The sequence below is a fragment of the Marmota flaviventris genome, chromosome 14, assembly GCF_047511675.1.
Source record: "Marmota flaviventris isolate mMarFla1 chromosome 14, mMarFla1.hap1, whole genome shotgun sequence".
NCBI classification, from domain to species: Eukaryota; Metazoa; Chordata; class Mammalia; order Rodentia; family Sciuridae; genus Marmota; species Marmota flaviventris.
Window position 1 is genome coordinate 62,281,329 of NC_092511.1, and position 21,423 is coordinate 62,302,751.

General features: G+C 44.4%; 3 protein-coding genes across 6 annotated transcripts in view; 1 reads left to right on the forward strand and 2 right to left on the reverse strand.

The window, feature by feature from the left end:
- Positions 1-3,541, reverse strand: part of Dctn1 (dynactin subunit 1) — a 30,613-nt gene extending 27,072 nt beyond the window's left edge. Inside the window, exon 1 of one of the 3 annotated variants that reach the window (XM_071601743.1) lies at positions 3,455-3,541. The gene's annotated coding sequence lies outside the window, so the exon portion shown is untranslated. The other 2 variants (XM_027943774.2, XM_027943775.2) reach the window with 2 other exon arrangements.
- An 8,905-nt stretch (positions 3,542-12,446) lies between these two features.
- C14H2orf81 (chromosome 14 C2orf81 homolog) lies at positions 12,447-17,477 on the reverse strand. Of its 2 annotated transcripts, none has more exons than XM_027943771.2 (4): positions 17,460-17,477; positions 14,285-14,518; positions 13,978-14,199; positions 12,447-13,853 (listed from the first exon to the last, which is right to left on the reverse strand). In XM_027943771.2, exons 1-4 carry the CDS (start codon positions 17,475-17,477, stop codon positions 12,477-12,479), a joined length of 1,851 nt encoding a protein of 616 aa, XP_027799572.2. In that variant the 3' UTR covers positions 12,447-12,476. The 2 variants fall into 2 exon arrangements, with proteins under 2 accessions (XP_027799572.2, XP_027799571.2); XM_027943770.2 differs by having other exon boundaries at positions 12,447-13,893; positions 13,931-14,199.
- Positions 17,478-17,758: 281 nt separating this feature from the next.
- Wdr54 (WD repeat domain 54) lies at positions 17,759-21,300 on the forward strand. Its single transcript, XM_027943803.3, has 9 exons — positions 17,759-18,338; positions 18,507-18,569; positions 18,922-18,988; positions 19,085-19,138; positions 19,425-19,552; positions 20,427-20,527; positions 20,627-20,789; positions 20,961-21,035; positions 21,113-21,300. Exons 1-9 carry the CDS (start codon positions 18,117-18,119, stop codon positions 21,242-21,244), a joined length of 1,005 nt encoding a protein of 334 aa, XP_027799604.2. The 5' UTR covers positions 17,759-18,116; the 3' UTR covers positions 21,245-21,300.
- The last annotated feature ends 123 nt before the right edge of the window (positions 21,301-21,423 follow it).

Sequence of the window (21,423 nt, forward strand, 5' to 3'; positions counted from 1 at the left end):
AAAATATTATATGCTTTATCCTATTATGAATTCCTCCAAGACACAGAATTTTACCCATCCCAGGATCTAAGCACTGAACACAGTGCTTTGCACAGAGAAGGCACTCACTGTAGAATAGAAGCTCATACCAACACCAGGCTCTAGATAAATAAATTGGCTCTAGTTTTCCCAGAGAGTAACACTACCCTAAAAGACAACCATGGAGGGAAGGGGAGATATCTGTGTCTCTGTCTCTAACACACACATATACACACACCATCACCACCACCACAGTAGGTACAGCTCTTTCCTCTCTAGATAGGAGCCTAATAAGCTAAAACTGCACTGATAGCCCCAGGTCCTATGGAATTTGATCATGACACTAACTCAATCTTGTATGCTTCCAGGGTAAAAGAACCATAAGAGGGATCTAGATGATGTACAGATTCTGGGAAATTAGGCACTAAGGGCAGCAAGGGCTCTTGCTCTTCTGCAGTGAAACCCCTAGAAGATATAAAAGAGCTTGGGGAGGTCACACTGTACACCTAAACTGTCCATCGTCCAAGCTCAACCAGTACCAGCCTAAACTTTCAAAGGAAAATGATATTAAGTCAGAATTTCTAAGAATCTCTAAGATGGCAAAGACGTGAAGATACATTTGAATCAGGTAATCTCTCAGTCTTACCTCTTCAGGGACAATGAGGACCCAGTTTCCATTTTCATTCATATGGGACAAATATCCCAAGTTACCCCCAGAAACACCTAGTAACTACAGATAGGTAGCAAGCAACCTGGAATTATCTACTATAATCTCACCCAACTTGTAACTCCAGAAAGCCACTAGCAATGACAGAGCTGGCAGAGCAAAACCTAAAGTGGCAGCCATCGATGTTATTATGATTCTCCCAACTATTTTGACTCCTCCCTAGAAACTTCTTTGTACCCTACATCCAGTCAAGCCTAACTTATCAATTCTTCCTTAGTATTACCTCCTGCATCCTTCCTTTCTCCTTCATTATTACTGTGATAACTTTGGTCTGCTATTTAGTAGTTTTGAAAATTAAGGCAAATAATTTATTTTTTTTGGTGCCTCATCTGTTGCTCTGCCTAATTCAAAGGATTCTTCAATCAAATGAGATCATGCCCATGAAAAATTCTGTAATCTGTTATACATAAAAAAGCATCATTGTAATCATCAATCTAAGTCCCCTATTATTGATAATGTGAAGCCTGACTCCTCTTCTTTCCTTTCTCATTTCCAACTACTTTATATACAACAGTAAGACAAATATATCCTCTAAAAGACTGCTCTGTCCACATATTCATCTTCTCAACATCTTTCACTGCCATCCCATTTCTTTCCCATTAATCAAACAATCCTGAATTTGATGTATGCAGTCTCATCTCTGCACCACTGTCAGTTTAGAATGATTCCTCTGGTCTTGCAAGCCACACCCATCCTTCAAAGTCAGGCTAAAGCCCCAATACATGCAGAATAAGGAGAAATTTACAAAAGAAAGTTCTTAAACATGATGGAAAAAATAAAGACAGTTCATTTTGAATTTTTAAAAAAAAGGTAGAAATTGCTGGGCACAGTGCGCCACCTGTAATTGCAGCAGCTCAGGAGGCTGAGGCAGGAGGATCGTGAGTTCAAAGCCAGCCTCAGCAAAAGCAAGACACTAAGCAATTCAGTGAGACCCTGTCTCTAAATAAAATACAAAATAAGGCTAGGGATATGGCTCAGTGGCCAGGTGCCCCTGAATTCAATCCCCTGTAACTCCTCCCCAAGAAAGAGAGAGAGAAATAGCTGTCACTGTTATTTTTTGAGTCAGCTTTTTAGAGGGATTACTTTTTTATTATTATTATTCTAAGAGATAACCTAAAATCAATAGGATGGAAGTTGCAGAGATGTGTTTTAGTAACCTGAAGAAAATTTTTATTGTGCTATCCCAATAATAAAATCGTAAGCTTTCTATCTAGTTAATTCCTATTAGAAATGTTTAAACCAAATTACAAAATTTGGTAAACTGACAATACTTTATACGGAATTCGCTATCACAAGTAGAACTGGAGTAATAGCATGTTAGATCTGAAAGGAGCCTTAGCGATCTCCGGGTTCAGACTCCTATTTTAAGGCCTGGACCGATGAAGTGACTCACCCAAGGCAGCAGGTTGTTCTTAAGGAAAGGAAGCAGAAAATGATCTCTAACTTTTAATCCAGTAATTCACACCCTTGCTTCTCAGAGTGTGGTCCACAAAATAGTAGCATTAGCATTACCTGGAAACTTTTTAGAAATGCAGAACCCATAGGAATCTGTATTTTAACAAGACCCCATTAAATGGCTGCATCATAAAAGTTAGAAAAGCACTGGCCTGCACTGCCCCTTCCAGTGAATTTCTAATTCAGAAACTGCATTTCCCAAACTGTACCAAACGTTAAACAGAGGTATAACCCAATAAAAATAGTATTTCCCAGTAAACTCTGGGAAACTCTCCATACATACCCCCAGATGGAAATTCACAGTAAATATCATTAGCATCCTGAAGGTTCTGAAATAGTTTGAAGTAGAGAAAACTTTAACCAGGAATTTTCTTAACACATTTGAGCAAAAATGGATTTAAAAAATAATAGTAGTAATGAAGTTATTTTCTCTTTTAACATCCCCGCAGCTCAGGCTCTGGCAATATACCAGGCAAAGAATGTCAACCTCTACCTCATAGCAAACGGTCAGTAAAGGCTTGCTGCTGTCTTCACTGCAATAAATGAGGGTAAGTTTCTAAATCTCTGTGTCTTTAAAAACAGCAGTTCCTCGTCTGTGTGATTTACCTGTGGTTCTGCCTGAAATCGAGAGATGTGCAAGATGACTTTTCAAGAGTCATCACGCCAACAGATAAGGCGGACCCCTGTAGAGGGGGTACACACACACCAAAACCATATGTAGACCCTGATGCTTGAGTCCTCTAATTTTTCCCCCCGTTTGAGACAAATTTCTCAACCATGTGCCCACAGGAAACCTGTGGCTTGGTATGGGTTCAGGGATGCCTCAGACGCTCCCGAGAAAAGAGGAGGACCCCTGCAGTTCTGGAGGAACTCTGAAGCACAGGCACTTTGACCCAGGTCGAACACCAGGCTGAAGAGCTCAGGGGGGTAGGTCGAGCCTGGGTTCAAACATCCAGACCACGGCGGGCACCCACCCCTGCCGCGGCCCAACCCTGCCTGCCCCCGTCACACACCCGGCTCTGTGCAGCGCCCTAGGCCAGCGCCGAACCCACAGCCCAATGCGAGAACCTCACGAACATGTGGAGGGCGGACAGCAGACAGCAGGCAGAATTACCGCCTTCGTACCTGTCCTGTCAGGGGCTCCGCGCCCTCTTCGGGCCCCACCGGCGACCGACGCCCAAGACCCGGCGAGCCCCGCCCCGCCGCCCCGCCCTCGTGGGCTTCCCGACGCGCCGCCCGACCCCCCAGACTCACTTCAGAACCCCTCGTCCCAGAAACCCAGGGGTGCTCTGAATTTACAGAAAACACTACTCTTTTCCGCAGTACCCGCCTGGCTTAGAAGTGGTAGCCAAGCTTGGCGGAGAAAACATCGATCAGGCACACAGCTGGACAACTAGGGCGTGATAAGCGCATGCGCAGTGAGCCTGGGAAGCTGATAAGGACCTTCCTTGAGAGGTGCGTGGTGGCCAGCGCCCTCCATCGGCGAAGGGAAGACTGTGTAGAAGATTTGGAGAACCTTTTACAAGCTTTTGAGTGGTAAACTGCCAGTTAAAACAGTAGCAATAAACCATATTTTGTTGGCTAGGCTGGAGAAAAACATAAATTTTGCTGCTACTCAGTGTCAGCCATCATATGTGGATGGAAACATTCTCATGCCTTTTTGATGGTAATGTAAAATAATTCAAATTTTCATAATGGCATTTGGAGCTTTTATATTCTAAAAAATTAAACTTCTTGACTCAGTGTGCCCACTTCTAATAATGTAACCTAAATAAATAACCAAATAAGTTTGCAAAAATGTTTGTATAAAGATGTTGGGAGAGCCAGGATTTCACGGACATGGGCTCGAATTCTAACTGCAATTTACTAACTAGGTGAGATCTTGGGCCAATTACCTAACTTCTCCGTGCCTCTGTTTCCTCAATTTGTAAAGGAGGATGTTAATGATCCTCGTTTGAGGATCTGATAATAGTATCAATTTCACCTGATTGTTAGGAGAATGGAGTGAATCTGAGTTTGAAATATAACTATTACAAAGATATGTTTGTCTCAGTAATCTCAAGTTCAAAACAACCCAAAATATACATAAAATTGATGGTGAGTGGTAGTGAGAGGTAATGATAGAAGGGATGAATTGTTCACCCCTCTACTACTCATCCTCCCCCCCCCCATTTCACTTTCTACATTTTTAAAATTATTCTGAATGAATAATATTTCCATATGGTTCAAAAATCAAAATAAATGGGCCTGGTGGCCTATGCCTGTAATCCCAGTGACTTGGGAGGCTGAGGCAGGAGGATTCCAAATTCAAAACGAGCCTCAGCAATTTAGAGAGGCCTTAAGCAACTCAGAGAGACCTTGACTCAAAACATAAAAAGGGCTGGGAATGTGTGTCTGGATTCAATCCCTGGTACCAAAAAATCATCATCATCCTATCATCATCAAAATAAGATTCAATACAAAATGGAACATTTTTCAGCATTAAAAGAGAATAAAATCATAGCATTTGCAGGTAAATGGATGAAGTTGGAGAATATAATGCTAAGTGGAGTTGTTAGCCAATCCCAAAAAAACAAATGCTGGATATTTTATCTGATTTATATTGGGGTTGGGAGGGGAAGCATGTGAAGATTAGAGGAACCCTAGATAGGGCAAAGGGAAGGGAGGGGGCAAGGGGTGTAAAAAAGATGGTGGAATGAGATGGACATCATTTCCCTAAGTACATGTATGAAGACACAAATGGTGTGAATATACTTTGTATACAACCAGAGATATGAAAAAGTGTGCTCTATATGTGTAATATGAACTGTAATGCATTCTGCTGTCATATATAACAAATTAGAATTTAAAAAATTTAAAAATAATATTAAAAAATAGTAAGATTCAAAAGTATGTACTTAGAAAACAACCTTCAACCCTTCTTCAAACCTGCTCCATCATTCTTGGTAGGTAACTGTTATTGGTAGTGTCTTATTCATATCCTCAGTAGTTTATTTAAATATGAGCACAAATATATTGTCTCCTTTCTTCCTTTTTTTTTTTTTTTTCTTGGTACTGGGGATTGATCCCAGGGGTACTTTACCACAGAGCTATATCCTCTATCCCCAAACCTTGTTGTTTTAATTTTGAGAAAGGGTTTCACTAAGTTGGTGAGGCTGGCTTCAAATTTGCAATCCTCCTGCCTCAGCCTCCCCAATTACTAAGATTACAGACATGCTCCAACCCCACCAGGCTTCCTTCTTTTTTGTGTGTGCAAAAGGTAATACACTATGTTTACTTGTACTTTGTTTTCTTCACTTAACAATATATCCTGAAGCTAAATCAGTACATTAGAGGTCTTCCTTATTCATTTTCCCAGCTCTGTTGTATGGACACACTTAATTTATTAACCAGCTTCCTCTAGTTGGATACTTTGTTTCTAGTCTTTTGCTGTTACAAACAAAGTTGTAATGAAACTCTGTGTCCATACACATTGCATGTGTAAGCAAGCTTACCTGTAAGATACATCTTGGTCAAATAATAAATGCATTTATAATTTTAGAAGAAATGACCTCCATCTCCTTCAATGAAAGAGAAGTGATATAAACTCAGCGCCCAGAGGTACATGCCTGTAATCCCAGTGACTTTGGAGATGGAGACCCAGGATTGCAAATTAGAAGTTAGAAACCAACCTCAGCAATTTATTGAGACCCTGTCTCAAAAAAAAAAAAAAAGACTGGGACAGGGAATGTAGATCAGTGGTGAAGCTCCCCTGGGGGTGTGGGGGGGGGAGGCAAGGGAAGGGAAGGGAGAGAAAGAAATAGTATAAAATATAAATTGAAAAATTTTAAAAGGCACTACAACCAGGTGCAGTGATGCATGCTTGTAAAATGCAGCAATCTGGAGTCTGAGGCAGAAGGATTGCAAGTTAAGACCAGGCTCAGTAAATTGACCAGACCCTGTCACAAAAAATGTAAAAGGGCTAGAGATAGCTCAGTGGTTAAGTGCTCCTGGGTTCAATCTCCAATACCAAAATAAATAAATAAGTTTTAAAAGGGGGAGACCACTACATATACATATTTGTTATTTTGGTAAAATATACATACACTTTGCTAATTTAACTATTTTATAAAGTATACAGTTCAGTAGCATTAACATTTTTGTACAATTATTACTTCCATTCATCTGCAGAACATTTTCATCTTTCCACACTAAAACTGTACCAAATAAGGCCAGACACAGTGGTGTACCCCTGTAATCCCAGAGGCTCAGGAGGAAGAGGCAAGTTCAAAGCCAGTCTTGGCAATTTAGCAAGACCCTAAGCAACTTAGCGAGACTCTGTCTCAAAATTAAAATAAATAAATAAAAAATGTACCAAACAAACACTAACTCCCCATTCTTCCCTTTCCCAACCTCCAATAATTATCATTCTTTGTCTTGATGAATTTGATTATTCTAAGCACCTCATATAAGTAGTAGAATCATACAATATTTTTTCTTTGATGCCTGGTATATTTCACTTAGCAAATGTCTTCAAAGCTAATCCCAATTGTAACATGTGTCAGAATCTCATTCCTTTTTAAGGATGGATTAATATTCCAACATATAAATATACCAATTTTTTATCCATTTTTCCCTCGAGAGGTATTTGGGTTGTTTCCACCTTTTGGCTATTATAAATATGCACATTTTAAAAACAAACATACATATCCCACTCACCCCATTCCCCAGATTCCTTCTCAAAGCAACTATTAATGCTTGGTTGTTGTTGTGTGTCTATGTGTGTGTTTGTGTGTGTTGTCCCAGAGTAAGACTTTGGAAACTTATGCATTTTAAATGCAAATAACAGCTCCCTGTGAACACTGTACTGAACCTTGCTTTTATCCCTACTGAACAATCTGGATAATATGTCTTGGAGGTTTAAAGGTCATCCTATTACTACATTGAGATTATCATGCCTTGTTCTATATGGGGATATATATCTTTATATCTTGGCATGTATGTTATGTGTGTGTGTGTATATATATATATATATATATATATGGATATATACACACATATGTATATATATGTATATGTTTATGACTGGAACAACCTTTAACAGATGTGCTGAGTTTGGGATGTGAAGCTACCAGGCCTTGGATGGAGGTGGAACGCAGAAAAAATTCAAATGCTGTTCAGCAGCATGAAAGGGAAGACCCACTGAATCTAAAGGACAGGTCATGGGCTGGGGTTGTGGCTCAGCAGTAGAACACTCATCTAACACATGCGAGGCCCTGGGTTAGATCCTCAGCACCACATAAAAATAAACAAAGTATTGTGTTCAACTACTTCTAAAGAAACAAATAATTGTAAAAAATAAAGGACAGGTCATGCTTATAAGAGAACTATTGCGGGGGGGGGGGCGGTGCTGGAGTTGTGGGTCAGTGGTAGAGTGCTTACTTGGCATGTGTGAAGCTCTGGGTTCACTCCTCAGCATCAGATCCATTGACAACTAAAAAATATTTAAAAAAATAAAACAGAACTATGGGGGTGATTGTTTGTTTGTTAACATATTGCATTAGGTTAAGTGGCCTGCAAGGGAAATTATACTGTCTTTGTCCTTTTTATTGTTTCTTAATAAATGCTGTTTTAAGGGACCCAGCCAGTCTTTGGTCCCCTCTGATGAGGAGCCTGAATGACACCCCAAGGACTCCCAAACTGCTGTGTGGCTACAGCCCATTCCCCCAACCTATAATGCAGAACACTGAAGAACAGCTGTTCTCTTGGGGGTGAAATTCTAGGCATTATATGACATGGGAAAGCATCAAGGGGGAGAAACCCCTCTCAGGAAGGAATACTATTTTCCAGAATGAGGCGGATTTTTAGGCTTCAAAGCTTGGAGAAGTGATGGATGAAGGAAGATGGCAAATCAATGGTGACAAAGCCAAATGTGGAAGATGATAGATATAGGGGCGAGAAGTATCTAGATTAGGGCTGGAGTCATAGCACAATGGTAGAGCACTTGCCTGGCATGTGTAAGACACTGGGTTTGATTCTCAGCACCACATAAAAATAAATAAAAATAAAGGTCCATTGACAACTAAAAATAATATTTAAAAAGAAGAAGTATCTAGATATACCAACACCATATAGTAGACATATGAAATTTTGAAATTGTCTTTAATTGATATACAAACTAATAAATTTAAAGAAATTTTTGGAGAAAATTATTAAAATTAAATTTCACATGTCAGCCACATGTATAATTTCTAAAGACACAATTCTAAAAAGTAAAAAGAAACAAGTGAAGTTAATTATATATATATATATATATATATATATATATATATATATATATATATATATATGAGGGGTACCAAGGATTGAATCCTGGGGCACTGTACCACTGAGCTATATCTCCAGCCCTTTTTATTTTTAATTTTGAGGCAGGATCTTGCTTAGTTACTTAAGGCCTTGCTAAATAGCTGAGGCTGACTATGAACTTAAAATCCTCCTGGCTCAGCCTCCCAAATCACAAGGATTACAGATCTTTGCCACCAACCCTGACAACAATATATTTTTACCCAATATTTTTACTAATATTTTCAAAATATTACCATTTCAATGTGCAATAATCATCAATATAAAAATACTATTGAAGTTGGGCATTAGTGGCACACACCTGTAATCCCAATGACTTGGGAAGCTGAGGTAGAAGGATCCCAAGTTGGAGGCCAGCTTGGGTAATCTAGCAAGACCCTGTCTCAAAAAATAAAGAGGCTGGGGATGTAGCTCAGTGGAAGAATATCTCTGTGTTCAATCCCCCATAACACACACACACACACACACACACACACACACACACACGGTAAATGTTGGGATACCTTTTTTTTTTTTTACTAAGTCTTTGAAATTCAGTGTGTATTTGCATTTATGGCACACATTTATTAAGATGTTATGTTCACAACAGAATTTTTTTCAGTACTAAGTATCAAACACAGGCTCCCAAGCATACTAGGCAAGACCTCTCCCACTGAGTCACTCTCTAGCCCTGAAAATACTTCATATAGTTTAGATTTCGATTTCATAAAATTTAAAATAAAAAAATACATTCCAGCAGGGCTCAGTGGTACTTGCTTGTAATCCTAGAGACTCAAGAGACTGAGGCAGGAGGATCACAAGTTACAATCCAGCCTGGGCAACTTGGTGAGACCCTGTCTCACATAACAAAAAGGGCTAGAGATGTAGCTCAGTGATAGAGTGCCCCTCTCAATTCAGCCCTCAGTACTGCAAAAACAAACAAAGAAAAAACTGTTAAATATGCAGATTTGAAAATCTGGAGTAAACACTAAAGAACAGAGACAGAATGTATTCTTTCAGAGAGAGAGAATTTCAAAACAGGAAAGCAATTCTACTACACTCTAAGATGTTACCCACCTGCTGGGCACAGTGGTGCACACCTGGAATCCCAACAGTGTGGGAAACTGAGGCAGGAAGATGACAAGTTCAAAGTTCAGTGCCCCTGGGTTTAATCCCTGGTACCCACCAACCCCACACCCTCCAAAAAAGAGAAAGAAAAAGAAAAGGACTGGGGATGTGGCTTAATGGTTAAGTGCCCTTAGGTTCAATACCTGGTTTAAAAAAAAAAAAAAAAAATCTGTTGCAATGACTAACTCTTTGTCTGTCTAGAACTAACAGATGAGGAAGAAGGATGGGCTCTCATATCCCCTTGCTGGTTGTATTTGGAGCTGACTAATTCTGCCAGCAGCTTCCTAATCCTGATTTGTACCAACTGGGTGCTCCTGCTAAGTGACACAAGTGTGCTGGGTCATCCTCAGCAAGTGACTGGATTCCAAGAAGTGTGTGTGTGTGTGTGTGTGTGTGTGTGTGTGTGTGCGTGTGTGTGTTATGGGGGATTCTCATGGAAGGCAACCATGAAAGCCAGTAAATAACCAGAATGCTGGGGTATAAAGAAGAGTAGGCATCACAGAAGGTTAGCATCCATCCTTCATTACCTCAGAGTGGATCTGAAAGCAGAAAGGGCTCAACATAGTTAGTGTTAAAGGTGAAATCTAGGCTCTTGGGGGTAAGTGTCTTGGAATATCCTGGGAAGAGATGAGAATATAGGTGATGGAAGGATAACAGTTTAGGGAGATATATTGGGGCTCAGTAGAAATGTCACAATGTATAGGCAAAGATGGAGGCAATGAAGTTTTCCCTCTGACTCAAGGTAGGATTTTTAGGGGAGTGTATAGATGCAATACATGGATTCAGCAGAATGTACGTTAGGCTTTGGAGATGCCTGTTTTGGAGTTCCTGAGTTAGGAAAGAGATCCTGGAATGTTTGTGGAGAAGAAAGTCATGGTACATATCACTGATTCCAGCACTGTTTACCAGCAGGTATATCTCAGGACACTTCTGCAAATGCCACTGGGCAAAAATCCAAATGGAAGCCACAAATCTGATGTCCTTCTTGCCAAGCAGGAAACTGCATGGATCCATGCTTCTAGTGACACCAGAGTTTGAGATGAAACTTAATTCTTCATTTCTGCTGGTGGGGGGAGTCTGTGTAAGTTGTAGGCCTCTGAAGCCAAGAAAACCTATTTTGGTATTAGAAACTAATTATGGCAGGTGCCAGCTCCAAATGTCACAGCTGGCAAAGCTGACTCTTCTCCACTACTATCCAGTGGCATGTTGCAGCTCTTAATAAGTGGTCTATACCCTCCAGTGTTGCAGCAGACCCCAGCAGCTCTCCACCAATTTCTTCTTTCTGGTTTCTTTTCTCCTGAATTTGAAGAATAAAATCCACACATAGAAAGAATAAGTGTAAAAGAGTAGGATTTAGGGGTTGGGGTTGTGGCTCAGTGGTAGCGTGCTTGCTTAGTATGTATGAGGCACTGGGTTCGATTCTCAGCACCACATAAAAATAAATTAATTAAATAAAGGTATTGTGTTCATCTATAACTAAATTTTTTTAAAGGTAGGATTTATTCAAGTGAGTAGCAAATACAGATCTCTCTGGGGTGAGAGGGAGCCCACTAGGGGTGACCACTTGAATGTGCTAGTCTAGGGGTTTATATAGCTCTTGAATCAACATTATTGGTCCAAATTTATGCTAATCAGGCCTTGGAAAGTATCAATGCTATTGGTTAGCCCTGCAATCCCATTAGGTCTGCCCTACCTCTTACTGCTCATCATCTAGGGCTGGGCCACCAATGGGACAATTCAGTGAGCCCTGGTTTGCCTCAGCATGGCTCACTATGCCACAGGCCTGTGTTGGCATGGTGGGCTCCTTGTAATTGAGGCCTGTACTTGCCTTCCACACTCCAGACCACCCAGGGCCACCACTCCACCATTTCAGATGAGGGCTTGGCTTCTCCAGCTCTGGAGGTAGGAACTACATGGGGCCCATGAAAAGCCAGCTACCAGGCCACAATTTTCCCAATGCCCATGGCAGGGCACCTTCAGAGTAGAACAGTCTGGGTGGAGACTAGAAGGCATTGGAATAAGGGGAAAGGCAAGGGTGTTAAGAGTGGAGAATGATCCCCTCTTGTCCTGGGATTATTGAGGACTGAGGTCTAGTAATGTGACAGGGTAGGAGAAGTGCTCAGCCCAGTCATTATTGCTGTCTGCCCAGTCACTTCTGTGTAACAGGCCTGAGACTCCTGCCAGAGCTGCCCATATTGAGCAAGCAGGTGAACCCAGAAACATAAGAAAAATCCAGGGCTTCAGCCCAGGGTGCTGAGTGAAGCTCACAGCAACATAGCAGAGACTGCCACCTGGCCACTGGGAAGTGCTTGGAGGGGTGGGGGCTAGAACACATTGCATCGTGGGGACTAGCGATGAGGCAGGTGTGGAGTTTACGGCAAACCTCTACCCAAAAGTAAAACTTGGATTTGCAGTCTAAGATGAACAGACTAAGCTCCAAGAACCAGGGGTGCAAATCAAGTTCCTCTTATCTTTAGTTATTTTGTGCTTAGGCAGGACCATCCCCTTCCATGCCTAATAAAACAGAAATTTCTCCTCTATGAACTAGAGCTCTTTTTGCAGACTTTATATACACTCCTTTGCAGAATGCCTCTGCTGGGGAACAGCCTAGTCCCTAAAGCAGGGTCTCCTAAGGATGGTGATGGGGCTATCCCCTGGAGCCCTTGTTCCATCTTCTTTTTAGGCCTGCAGGACAACTGCTCCCCCTGGCGTTCAGTGAGAGAATAGACACCCTTGGAAGTAACATCAAACCAATTCCTAGAGCAATTCAGGTGTTTTATTTCTGACAGGCAGGCACAGGGTAGGTGAAATTCCCACTGCCAGAGGTTCAAGAACCGGAATGGGGCATGGGCTTTGAGGGGAGCAGCCACACTTTGGGAGTTGCACTCTTTGTTAGCTGTTCTGCTGTCACATGAGGTTTGGACACACCTTTCTGGATGGGGCGCTGCTCAACTGCAGGAGAGGTGCCTCCTTCTTCTTTGTCTTCCTCTTGGGACACAGCAGAGTTAAGCAGCACCTGGGTGCTACGGTTCCACATGCTCACACCAGGAGCCAACTTCACTGCTTCTGGCACCAACACTGGCCTCCAGAATACCTGGGATGTGGCCTCAAGGACCTGAGGCATTGTTTGGGGCCATCCAGAAGCCTGGCCATCCTTTTCAGCAAGCCCCAGGCCCTGTGGGGGCACACGGGTGCGGCCAGCCCACAGGTTGCCCAGCAGCTCAGCCTCCCTCTCCCAGCCACTGGGCCACTTGGCTCTGGGCCACACACTGGGGCTGGACCTGTGAGCAGCTTCAACAACTGCCGGGTGTGTGCCAAGGAAATGAATCCCAGGGCTTGGGAAAGGTAGCTTCGACCCAAAGGATAGTGATGGTGGGCCTAAGTTTAAAGTGGGTAATTGGAGTCTGGGTTCTGGGCCCACAGCACGGAAAGGAATGTCAGGTTGTAGAGGGAAGAACGCAGCCAGGGATGCAGGGACTTGGGGGCCAGGGGTTTGGAGTCCAACCTGGGCCTGGATCTTTCCCTGCTGGCGCTTACGGTAGGCTTCCAAGGGGTGAACCTTGGAGTCTGGAACCAAGACCTCAGCCAGGGGGCGCACCCAGTGGCGGGGAAGCCGCGCAGGGTCCAAGCGCACCTCGGCTGCCTTGCGATCCACCTTGGACTGAAGCGCGCCACGCCGCGAATCCAAGTACACAGGCTGCTGCGACTGGGAGGACACTGTTGCACTGAGAGCACTGGTGTCGCCCTTGGAGGAGAAGGGTACTAACACGCCTGAGGCATTGGGGGACATCGCCTGGGTCTTGCGCTTCAACTGGTCCCCAGCCGCGTCTGGTTGGGGAATGCAAGAGTAGAAGTCCTCCAGCGACAGGGGGCCCCTGAGGTGCTGTGGGCTCTGGCTCTCCACAGAGGCCCGGGGAAGGGCTACCTGGGACAGCTCCGGGAAAGGACGAGGACTCTCTGCAAGTTCCACTTCCAATGACGGTTGTACACTCCCATTCAAGAACCCAACCAAGGAAGAGTGGCTTCTTGCCCCACGATCAGGTTCCTCCAGAGTATCCCCGAGCTCTGCCTCCAGAAACAGCTCCGGATTGGGCTGGGGACCCAAGGTGACACTCAGAGAACGCTCCCGAGATTCCGTCAGTTCTTGGGAGGCTCTTCCCGGCCCCGATCTTCTTAAAGGGATCCGGTCCAGGTTCTCCAGGTCCTGCGGAAATGCACCGGGATGGTGAGAGGTCAGAAAGGGAGAGAAGAATTAAGGACAGGAGTCCTGAAAGGCCCCTAAGTAGATCAAAGACGCGGCGGGACGCTGGGCTAGGAAGGAGGCTTACTTCAACTTGGCAATTCTCCTCCAGAACCTCCGAGGCAGGTGTGTGCAGCACGGGTACAGAGCCCTGAGCCCAAGCATCGGTCGTGCACGCCAGGGGCTCTTCATCCTCGCCCCATGTGGGGTCCTCAGCCACTGCTGATTCTCCCTCGTCCCGAGCCAGGAAGCGCCACTCAATGATCTGCAGCATGGCCTCCCGGGCCTGGCTGATGGTAAATGGAATGCACTGCGAAAGTGAGGAAGCATCTCAGTCCCGCAAGGAATGGTGGGTCGGGAGAAATTGAGTCTGGAAGACCAGGATCCAGACCCACCTGCTGGGTCAGGTAGACTTGGAAGGCGGAATCCATGACTCGAGCCAGCAGATCCGCCAGGATGTCCCCCACTACGTCCTCGCCCTCCTCGATAGCGGTTAACGCGATCCACTCGGCCTCATTAAGCCGCCCAGGCACGATCTCCACCTGTGGCACCGTCACGGTGGGCGGTCGCGCCTTCTCAGCCTTGGATCGGGTCATCCCTCGGTCTCGGGCCTGCCTCTCCTGTCTTTCCTGCCTCTGTGGGAATGAAACGGCACTCAGGGCAGGTAACAGAGAAGTGCGACTGAAGGAAGCTTACAGAAATTATTTAGTAGAAAGGGAAGGGGACAATTTACTAAGAGACTATCATGTTGCTAATTGCTTTAATTTTCATAAGTCCACTAAGGTTGTTTTACAGACAAAGAAACTGAAGCTTGGCAGAAGTTAGCCATAATTTGCTTGGAAGCACAGAGTTTTAGATGAAGCTTACATAAAGCTCTAACCCCATGGTCCTTGCTAATTGCAGGAGTGCAAAGTGTCCAAAGTCATTGAGAGTTCAAAGAACTTGAGAAGAATGAGAAAATAAGCAAGCTGGAATTACTGGTGCTATTTTGTATGTCTTCTATATTGTTAACTACCATTTTTATCCCTATTTTATGTGATTTGCCTAGGATCACACAACTAGAAAATAGTCAGAATTTCTGTCAGTTTGTCTAATTTCAGAACCTGATTTTATCCTATCTCTCAAATTAAAAATATTTGAAACACATACAAAAAGGATATATATATCTCCAAATACATTAAAAACTCATATAAAAGGGAAAAGCCATTTAAGATACCAAAGATAAAACAACATTTCATAAAAGAGAAACTGTAGATGATTTAATACATATTTGAAAAGATGTCTAATCCTCAAATTTATCAAAAGATATACATTTAATTTATATTCTCACTTTTAGGTCATCTTAAGAGAAATTATTTTTGGCCTGGCACAGTGGAGCATGCCTGTAATCGCAGTGGTTTGGGAGGCAGAGGCAGGAGGATCGCAAGTTCAAAGCCAACCTCAGCAATTTATCGAGGTATTAAGCAACTCAGTGACACCTGGTCTCTAATAAAATACAAAATAGGGCTAGGGATGTGGCTCAGTGGTCTAGTGCCCCTGAGTTCAATCCCTGGTACCAAAAAAGAAAAGAAAAGAAATTATTTTTAAAGCCAGGTGTGGTGATGCATCTCTGGAATCCCAGAAACTCAGGAGGCTGATAACTCAGAAGGCTGAGGTAGGAGAATCTCCAGTTTGAGGCCAGCTTCAGCAACTTAGAGAGATCCTATCTCAAAAAAAAAAAAAAAAAAAAAAGTAGTAGGGAGGTAGCTCAGGGTCCAATCCCCAGTACTTCAAAAAAATATTTTAACATAAGAATACTCATGCCAGCAAAGTACATAATGTGACACCATGCTGATGGGACTATTAAGTGGAAAAATATTTTTGGAAAGCCATTCAGTGGTATGTATCAAGAACATTAAAAATATTTTTAAGACAAGTGTAATGACAGATGCTTGTACTAGTGATTACTCTGAAGGCTAAGGCAGGAGGATCACTTGAGCCCAGTAGTTCAGGCCAGCCTGGACAACATAGCAAGACACCATCTCAAAAAAAGAAGGAGGAATCTGTCACCGTGGCATATATCTATAATCCCAGTGACTGGTGAGGCTGAGGCAGGAGGATAGCAAATTTGAGGCCAGTCTCAGCAACTTAGTGAGGCTCTCAACAACTTAGTGAGATCTTGTCTTAAAATAAAAAATAAAAAGGGCTGGGAACTGTTCAGTGGATAAGCACCTCTAGATTCAATTCCTGGTACAAGAGAGAGAGAGAGAGAGAGAGAGAGAGAGAGAGAGAGAGAGAGAAATGTTTTTATTCCTTTGACCCTGACATTTCAATTCTATAAAGGCATTCAAAAGGCATATTCTGAAATAAAGATTAAAATATATTTTCTGATATATATTCTCTGTGATGCTATACACTAGAATACTGAAACATATCCAAGAAAAAAAGGTGATAATTATGCTGTATCTGTATAATAGAATGTTAGGCAATGATTAAAAAATAATTTTTAGGAAGAATTCCCAATGGCATAAGAAAATGTTCATGATATAATGTTAAGTAAAAGAAACAAGATACAAAGTTGCTTGTCAATTACATCAGATATATAGACAAATATGTATTAAGGAAAAATAAAACATCAAAACAATTACAGAAGGTATGTTTATTTTCTGTTTTTCTCTATTTTATAAGTTCTCTACAATGAGTTTGTATCCTTTTGTAATTAATGTACTTAAAAAGAAGACTAGTCCTCAAAACTCACTTTAGAGACATGGTAACTTACTCTCTTGGGAGACTTCTCACTTCCCTACAACAGTCTCTCTGAACCTGGTTCCTTCCAAAATTGACTTCCAAAAGCGATCTTCCCAAACTTTTATCTACTGCCCTCCAACCTTCTAAACTCATACTTGATATTCCCTAAAATTCATTCTCCCTCAAATCTGATGTTTCCTAAACCTCACACTGAACCCCAAATCCCTTACACCTCTTTTCGCCTTTCCACCAGCAAGAACAGGAAGCACTAGGATAACATTTGGTTCCTTAGACCTCTCCCAGTCTTTCATCTGACCCCTGCGATGGTGCCTAGACCTGGCCTGATTTGAGGGGTGGTGGGTGAGAGATAGGATACTTGTGCACAAAGGCTCTTCAGATATGTTTTCTTTATTTTAAAATTTCTTGGCTTTGGAACAATTTGACTTTCAAGTGCAACCTCATAGTTGTTTAATCCATTTGTTCCTTCTGAAATTCTCGAAATAGAGGATTTATCCATCAACACCTCCCCCCAGCTGCCTGACCAATTCTGGTTTATCCATTGAAATGGCAAGCTCGGTGAAAGAAATTTATAATATGTGTTAGCTGTTTCCAAATTCACTTTTTATTCTCGAGCCCCAAATCATTCATTGACTCTTTCCTGAGAGGTCCCAGAGTGACAGAGCGCGAGGGGGCAAAGTGCAAATGAGTGCAGATGTAGGCTTTCTGCCCAAGTACGGATATGGCTTCCTCGGTCATCTTGAACGCCCAGGCCGCGCAGAATGGCCCACTCTTTCTGACACCGACCTTACTGGCCGACGCACCCCCCCTTGAGCTGAAGCTCACCGAGCCATCATGCGCCATCGCCCCGGCAATCGCTCCAACCCGGGTGTCCCGGCTGATTCCTTGACGCGTCTCTGCTGCGGACGCTGCCGCCGCCTAACGGTCGCCTCGGAGACCACTGAGCGCGTTGGATTGCTCGCCCCGCCCACAGTTTCCCCGGCAACAGCGCCGCGCTCAGCACGTTCCGACCGTTCGCTCCGCCCAATAGCCTGCGTGGGTGCGTCGTCTCTATGGTGGCGGCGGATTCGGAGAGACCGAAGGATCCAGCAGTCAGGCAAGGAGATGTGGGGCTGCGGGTGTGATCTAAGACCCTGACAGGATGCTATTATAGGGAACCAAGTCCAGAGAGGAAGGGCCTGGGGGCCTCATCCCGCCCTTTTGGCTTGGGCACCTGGGGCCACCGGCTCCTGTGTCATCACCATTCCTCCTCTGGGATTCCCCATCGTCCTGTGACTCAGCCCTGGGACTCCCCTCTTCTGGTGTAGGAGACCTTCCTCCCGCCGTGAGACCCTTACCTATCATGTTCTCGGGGCACTTCATCACATCACCCAGTCTCAGGGGTCTCCCTCAGTGCCTCATGATTGCTCCTCCCACCCCCAGGAATCTCTACTGTGATCTTTTCCCTTTGCGCCCTGGGATTGGGGTGTTTCTTCCCCCAGGATGTTCCGCCTGGAGCGCTCCGTCCCCCTTCGAGGCTCAGCCGCCGCCCTGTGTAACAACCTCAGTGTGCTGCAGCTGCCCGCCCGCAACCTCATGCATTTTGCTGTGGTCCACGGACCAAGCGCCCAGCTTCTCAGCGCTGCCCCTGAGGGTGTACCATTGGCCCAGCGCCAGCTTCACGCCAAAGAGGGCGCTGGAGTGAGCCCCCCACTTATCACTCAGGTGAGGCACAGAGTTGGGTGAGGTGTTGGTGAACTCAGACCTACCCCACCCCCATCCTTTTCAAACCTCAAGAAATAGGCCTTCCCCTAATTCTCTGAATTTCCACTCTTCTGATGCCTCATATCCCCTACTCTGATTTTCTCCTTATTCTGATCCACCTACCTCCAGGTCCACTGGTGTGTCCTCCCCTTCCGAGTACTGCTGGTACTCACCTCACATCGAGGGATACAGGTAAGAAGACTCCCACCAGTCAACTCCCCTCCTTTAGACCTCCCTTAGACCTTTCTGCACTTTCCTGCAGTCTCTTCCAAACTTTTTACATTTGTAGCCTGCTCTTCCTCTATTTCTCATCTTCCATTTTCTCTAGTTCCCAAGTGCCTCCTTGTCATCACCATCAGCCTCTTTACTACCTGTATAACCTTAGGCCTACCCTAGTTATCCTCCTCTGAAAAAATAGTGTCTGTCTCCCAGAATGGTTTTAAGGATTAAATGGACTAAAGTTAACATGGATATGTGAAGAACTCTGTACAAGACTCAGCAAAGATCAGCTGGACCATGGCCTATCCTTGCCCCTCTGTTCCAGATGTATGAGTCTGATGGTTCCATCATGGTCTACTGGCATGCACTGGATTCTGGAGATACCTCTTCAGGTACCTGCAGGACAAAGTGGGGTGGGTAGGCATAAGAAGTGTTTACCAAGGCTGGGGAAGGTGCTATTTCTGATAGTTTTCCCTTTTCACACTCAGTACAGGCTGTGTTTGCTCGAGGAATTGCTGCCAGTGGCCACTTCATCTGTGTGGGTGAGGGGGCCAGGGGCAGGGAGGGCATTAGGGAAATGGAGATAGGGGTGTGGGTTTCAGCCAGGAGAATGTTGAGGGACTGAGGAAATTATGAAGGGTTAGATAGGAGGGTGAAAGAGAAAGGGATAGAAAGGATGGGGTAGGATGAAGGCAGTGAGTAGAGGAGCCAGGTTGTTGGAATAATGGGTTTGTTACTAAGGTAGAGTATGGAAAGAGTGCTGAGTGTGGTGGTTAAAAACCTAGGAGGGTCAAGAAGTCATCCAGGGGGTGCTGGTTCTGGCTGCAGGAACATGGACAGGACGGGTGCTGGTGTTTGACATCCCAGCAAAGGGTCCCAACATTGTACTGAGTGAGGAGCTTGCTGGACACCAGACAGCAGTCACAGATATTGCAACGGAGCCTGCCCAGGGACAGGTGAGTAGACTTCTCTTATCCATCTTGGTGAGCCTAGGAACCTTACCCACCCTGGGAGGCAACAGACCTGGGTTTGAGTCTTGGTTCTACCACGAAGCAGCTGGATGGCTTTGGGCAAATCTGTTCCTTCCTAGACTTCAACAACTTCAGCTTCAGTGATAAAACTAGAGGTACTTTAGGTGGCATTTTATAGTTCATTAAGCCCTTTGATACTGGTATGGATTGAGGAATTGGAAAAAAAAAATGGTTTCTATGATGCTGTCCAGCTCTAATACACATAGCTTCCTTCTGTGGACTTGAGCAAGTACTACTTATTTAGGCCCAACTCCAGAGGCCACCTCTCCTGGAGCATATTTCAGCTCCCACTAATCTCTTTTAGCTAAACCCTGAATTGGTTTAGCTAAACTGCCCTCAAAGACAACTCTTGTCTCCCCAACTGAATTGCAAACCTCTTGAGAATAGGGTGTGTATTTTCTGATTTGTATTGTCCATGGCACCTTGTCCAAGGCTGTCTGGTGTTGGAGATCAAGAGGCCCAGAGTCACTCATGATTCATTGTAAGACCTCCAAAAAGTCATGACACTGTCACTTCAATTTCATCATCCATTCAACAAGGACAGTTACTTATTCCCTTCTAATACAGATGCCAGGGTGGAGATGCAGTATTTTTAATCCTATAAGAAAATGCAAGGGAAGCAGTCTGCTTGAGGAAATCCTGAAGAGGATTTCTAGTGGGTCCACTCGATGAGGGGTCCACATCTTGTCCTTTCCTTGGAGAGGCAAAGATGTAAATATGGCCTCCCTTCCCCTCCTGCCCTATACTCAGGACCATAGCAGGGAAGAAAGGGAAGAGCTGATCCCACCTTTCCCCTCAGGATAGCGTGGCTGACATGGTGACAGCTGATGATTCAGGCTTGTTGTGTGTCTGGCGATCAGGGTCTGAATTCACATTACTGACCCGCATTCCAGGATTCGGGTAGGTGAGGCAAAAGGGAGCTGTGGCCTTCCTGATGTATTTCAGGGTGGGGAGTGGGAGTGAGTCTGGAGAAACCAAAGTTAAATGTCACCTTTGCAGGATACCATGCCCCTCTGTGCAGCTATGGCAGGGGATCATAGCAGCAGGCTATGGGAACGGCCAAATACGTCTATATGAGGCCACTACAGGAACTCTACATGTCCAGATCAATGCCCACGCACGGGCCATCTGTGCCCTGGACCTCGCTCCTGAGGTGGGCAAGGTCAGTCTACTCCTACCTGCCTAAACTCTTTCTCCTCTGAGCACCTAGGCTTGGTCTGTACTCAGGGACCCCCTTCCCCAGGGTACCTGAGCAGGTGTTCCAGTCTGCAACCATCCTGTCAGGAAATTCTGATTTTCACTCTTTCTCAATTTTTTTTTTTTTTTAATATAGCTACTCTCTGCAGCTGAGGACACCTTTGTACACATCTGGAAGCTAAGAAGAAGCCCAGAGAGTGGCTACATTGAGGTGTGTGTCATGGGAAGGGTGGAATGGCGGCCCAAGCACAGGGCAATAGGCCCTGATCAACCCTCTTCCCCCACCAGGTGGAACACTGTCATGGTGAGTGTGTATCTGACATCCAAGTGTGTGGTGCTCGATTCTGTGATCCCTCAGGCAGCTCCTTTGCTGTGACTGGCTATGACCTCGCTGAGATCCTGAGATACAGCAGTGTGTGAGAGAAGAGCAGACTTCCCTTCTCCCTATGGTATTTATAACGTGTCCCCTCCATCTAGCCCTTGTCTGATCACTCAGTATCACAGTCATACTTTGCATCGGTGACGTAAGCTCCAGGGAGGAGGGAGTGTATAGGTCCAGACCATGCAGAGTCAACCTGTCCTCAAGTACCAAGTGAAAC

Excerpts from the sequence above, each read along its gene's own strand:
- Wdr54 (XM_027943803.3), top strand. The coding sequence starts at position 18,117 with ATGTTCCGCCTGGAGCGCTCCGTCCCCCTTCGAGGCTCAGCCGCCGCC. Across the intron at positions 19,553-20,426 it reads CGGAGCCTGCCCAGGGACAG|GATAGCGTGGCTGACATGGT; the intron begins GTGAGTAGACTT and ends CTTTCCCCTCAG. Across the intron at positions 20,790-20,960 it reads TCGCTCCTGAGGTGGGCAAG|CTACTCTCTGCAGCTGAGGA; the intron begins GTCAGTCTACTC and ends TTTTTAATATAG.
- C14H2orf81 (XM_027943770.2), bottom strand. Across the intron at positions 14,200-14,284 it reads AAGTCTACCTGACCCAGCAG|TGCATTCCATTTACCATCAG; the intron begins GTGGGTCTGGAT and ends TCACTTTCGCAG. Across the intron at positions 13,894-13,930 it reads CGCCGCGTCTTTGATCTACT|TCCCTTTCTGACCTCTCACC; the intron begins TAGGGGCCTTTC and ends TTAATTCTTCTC.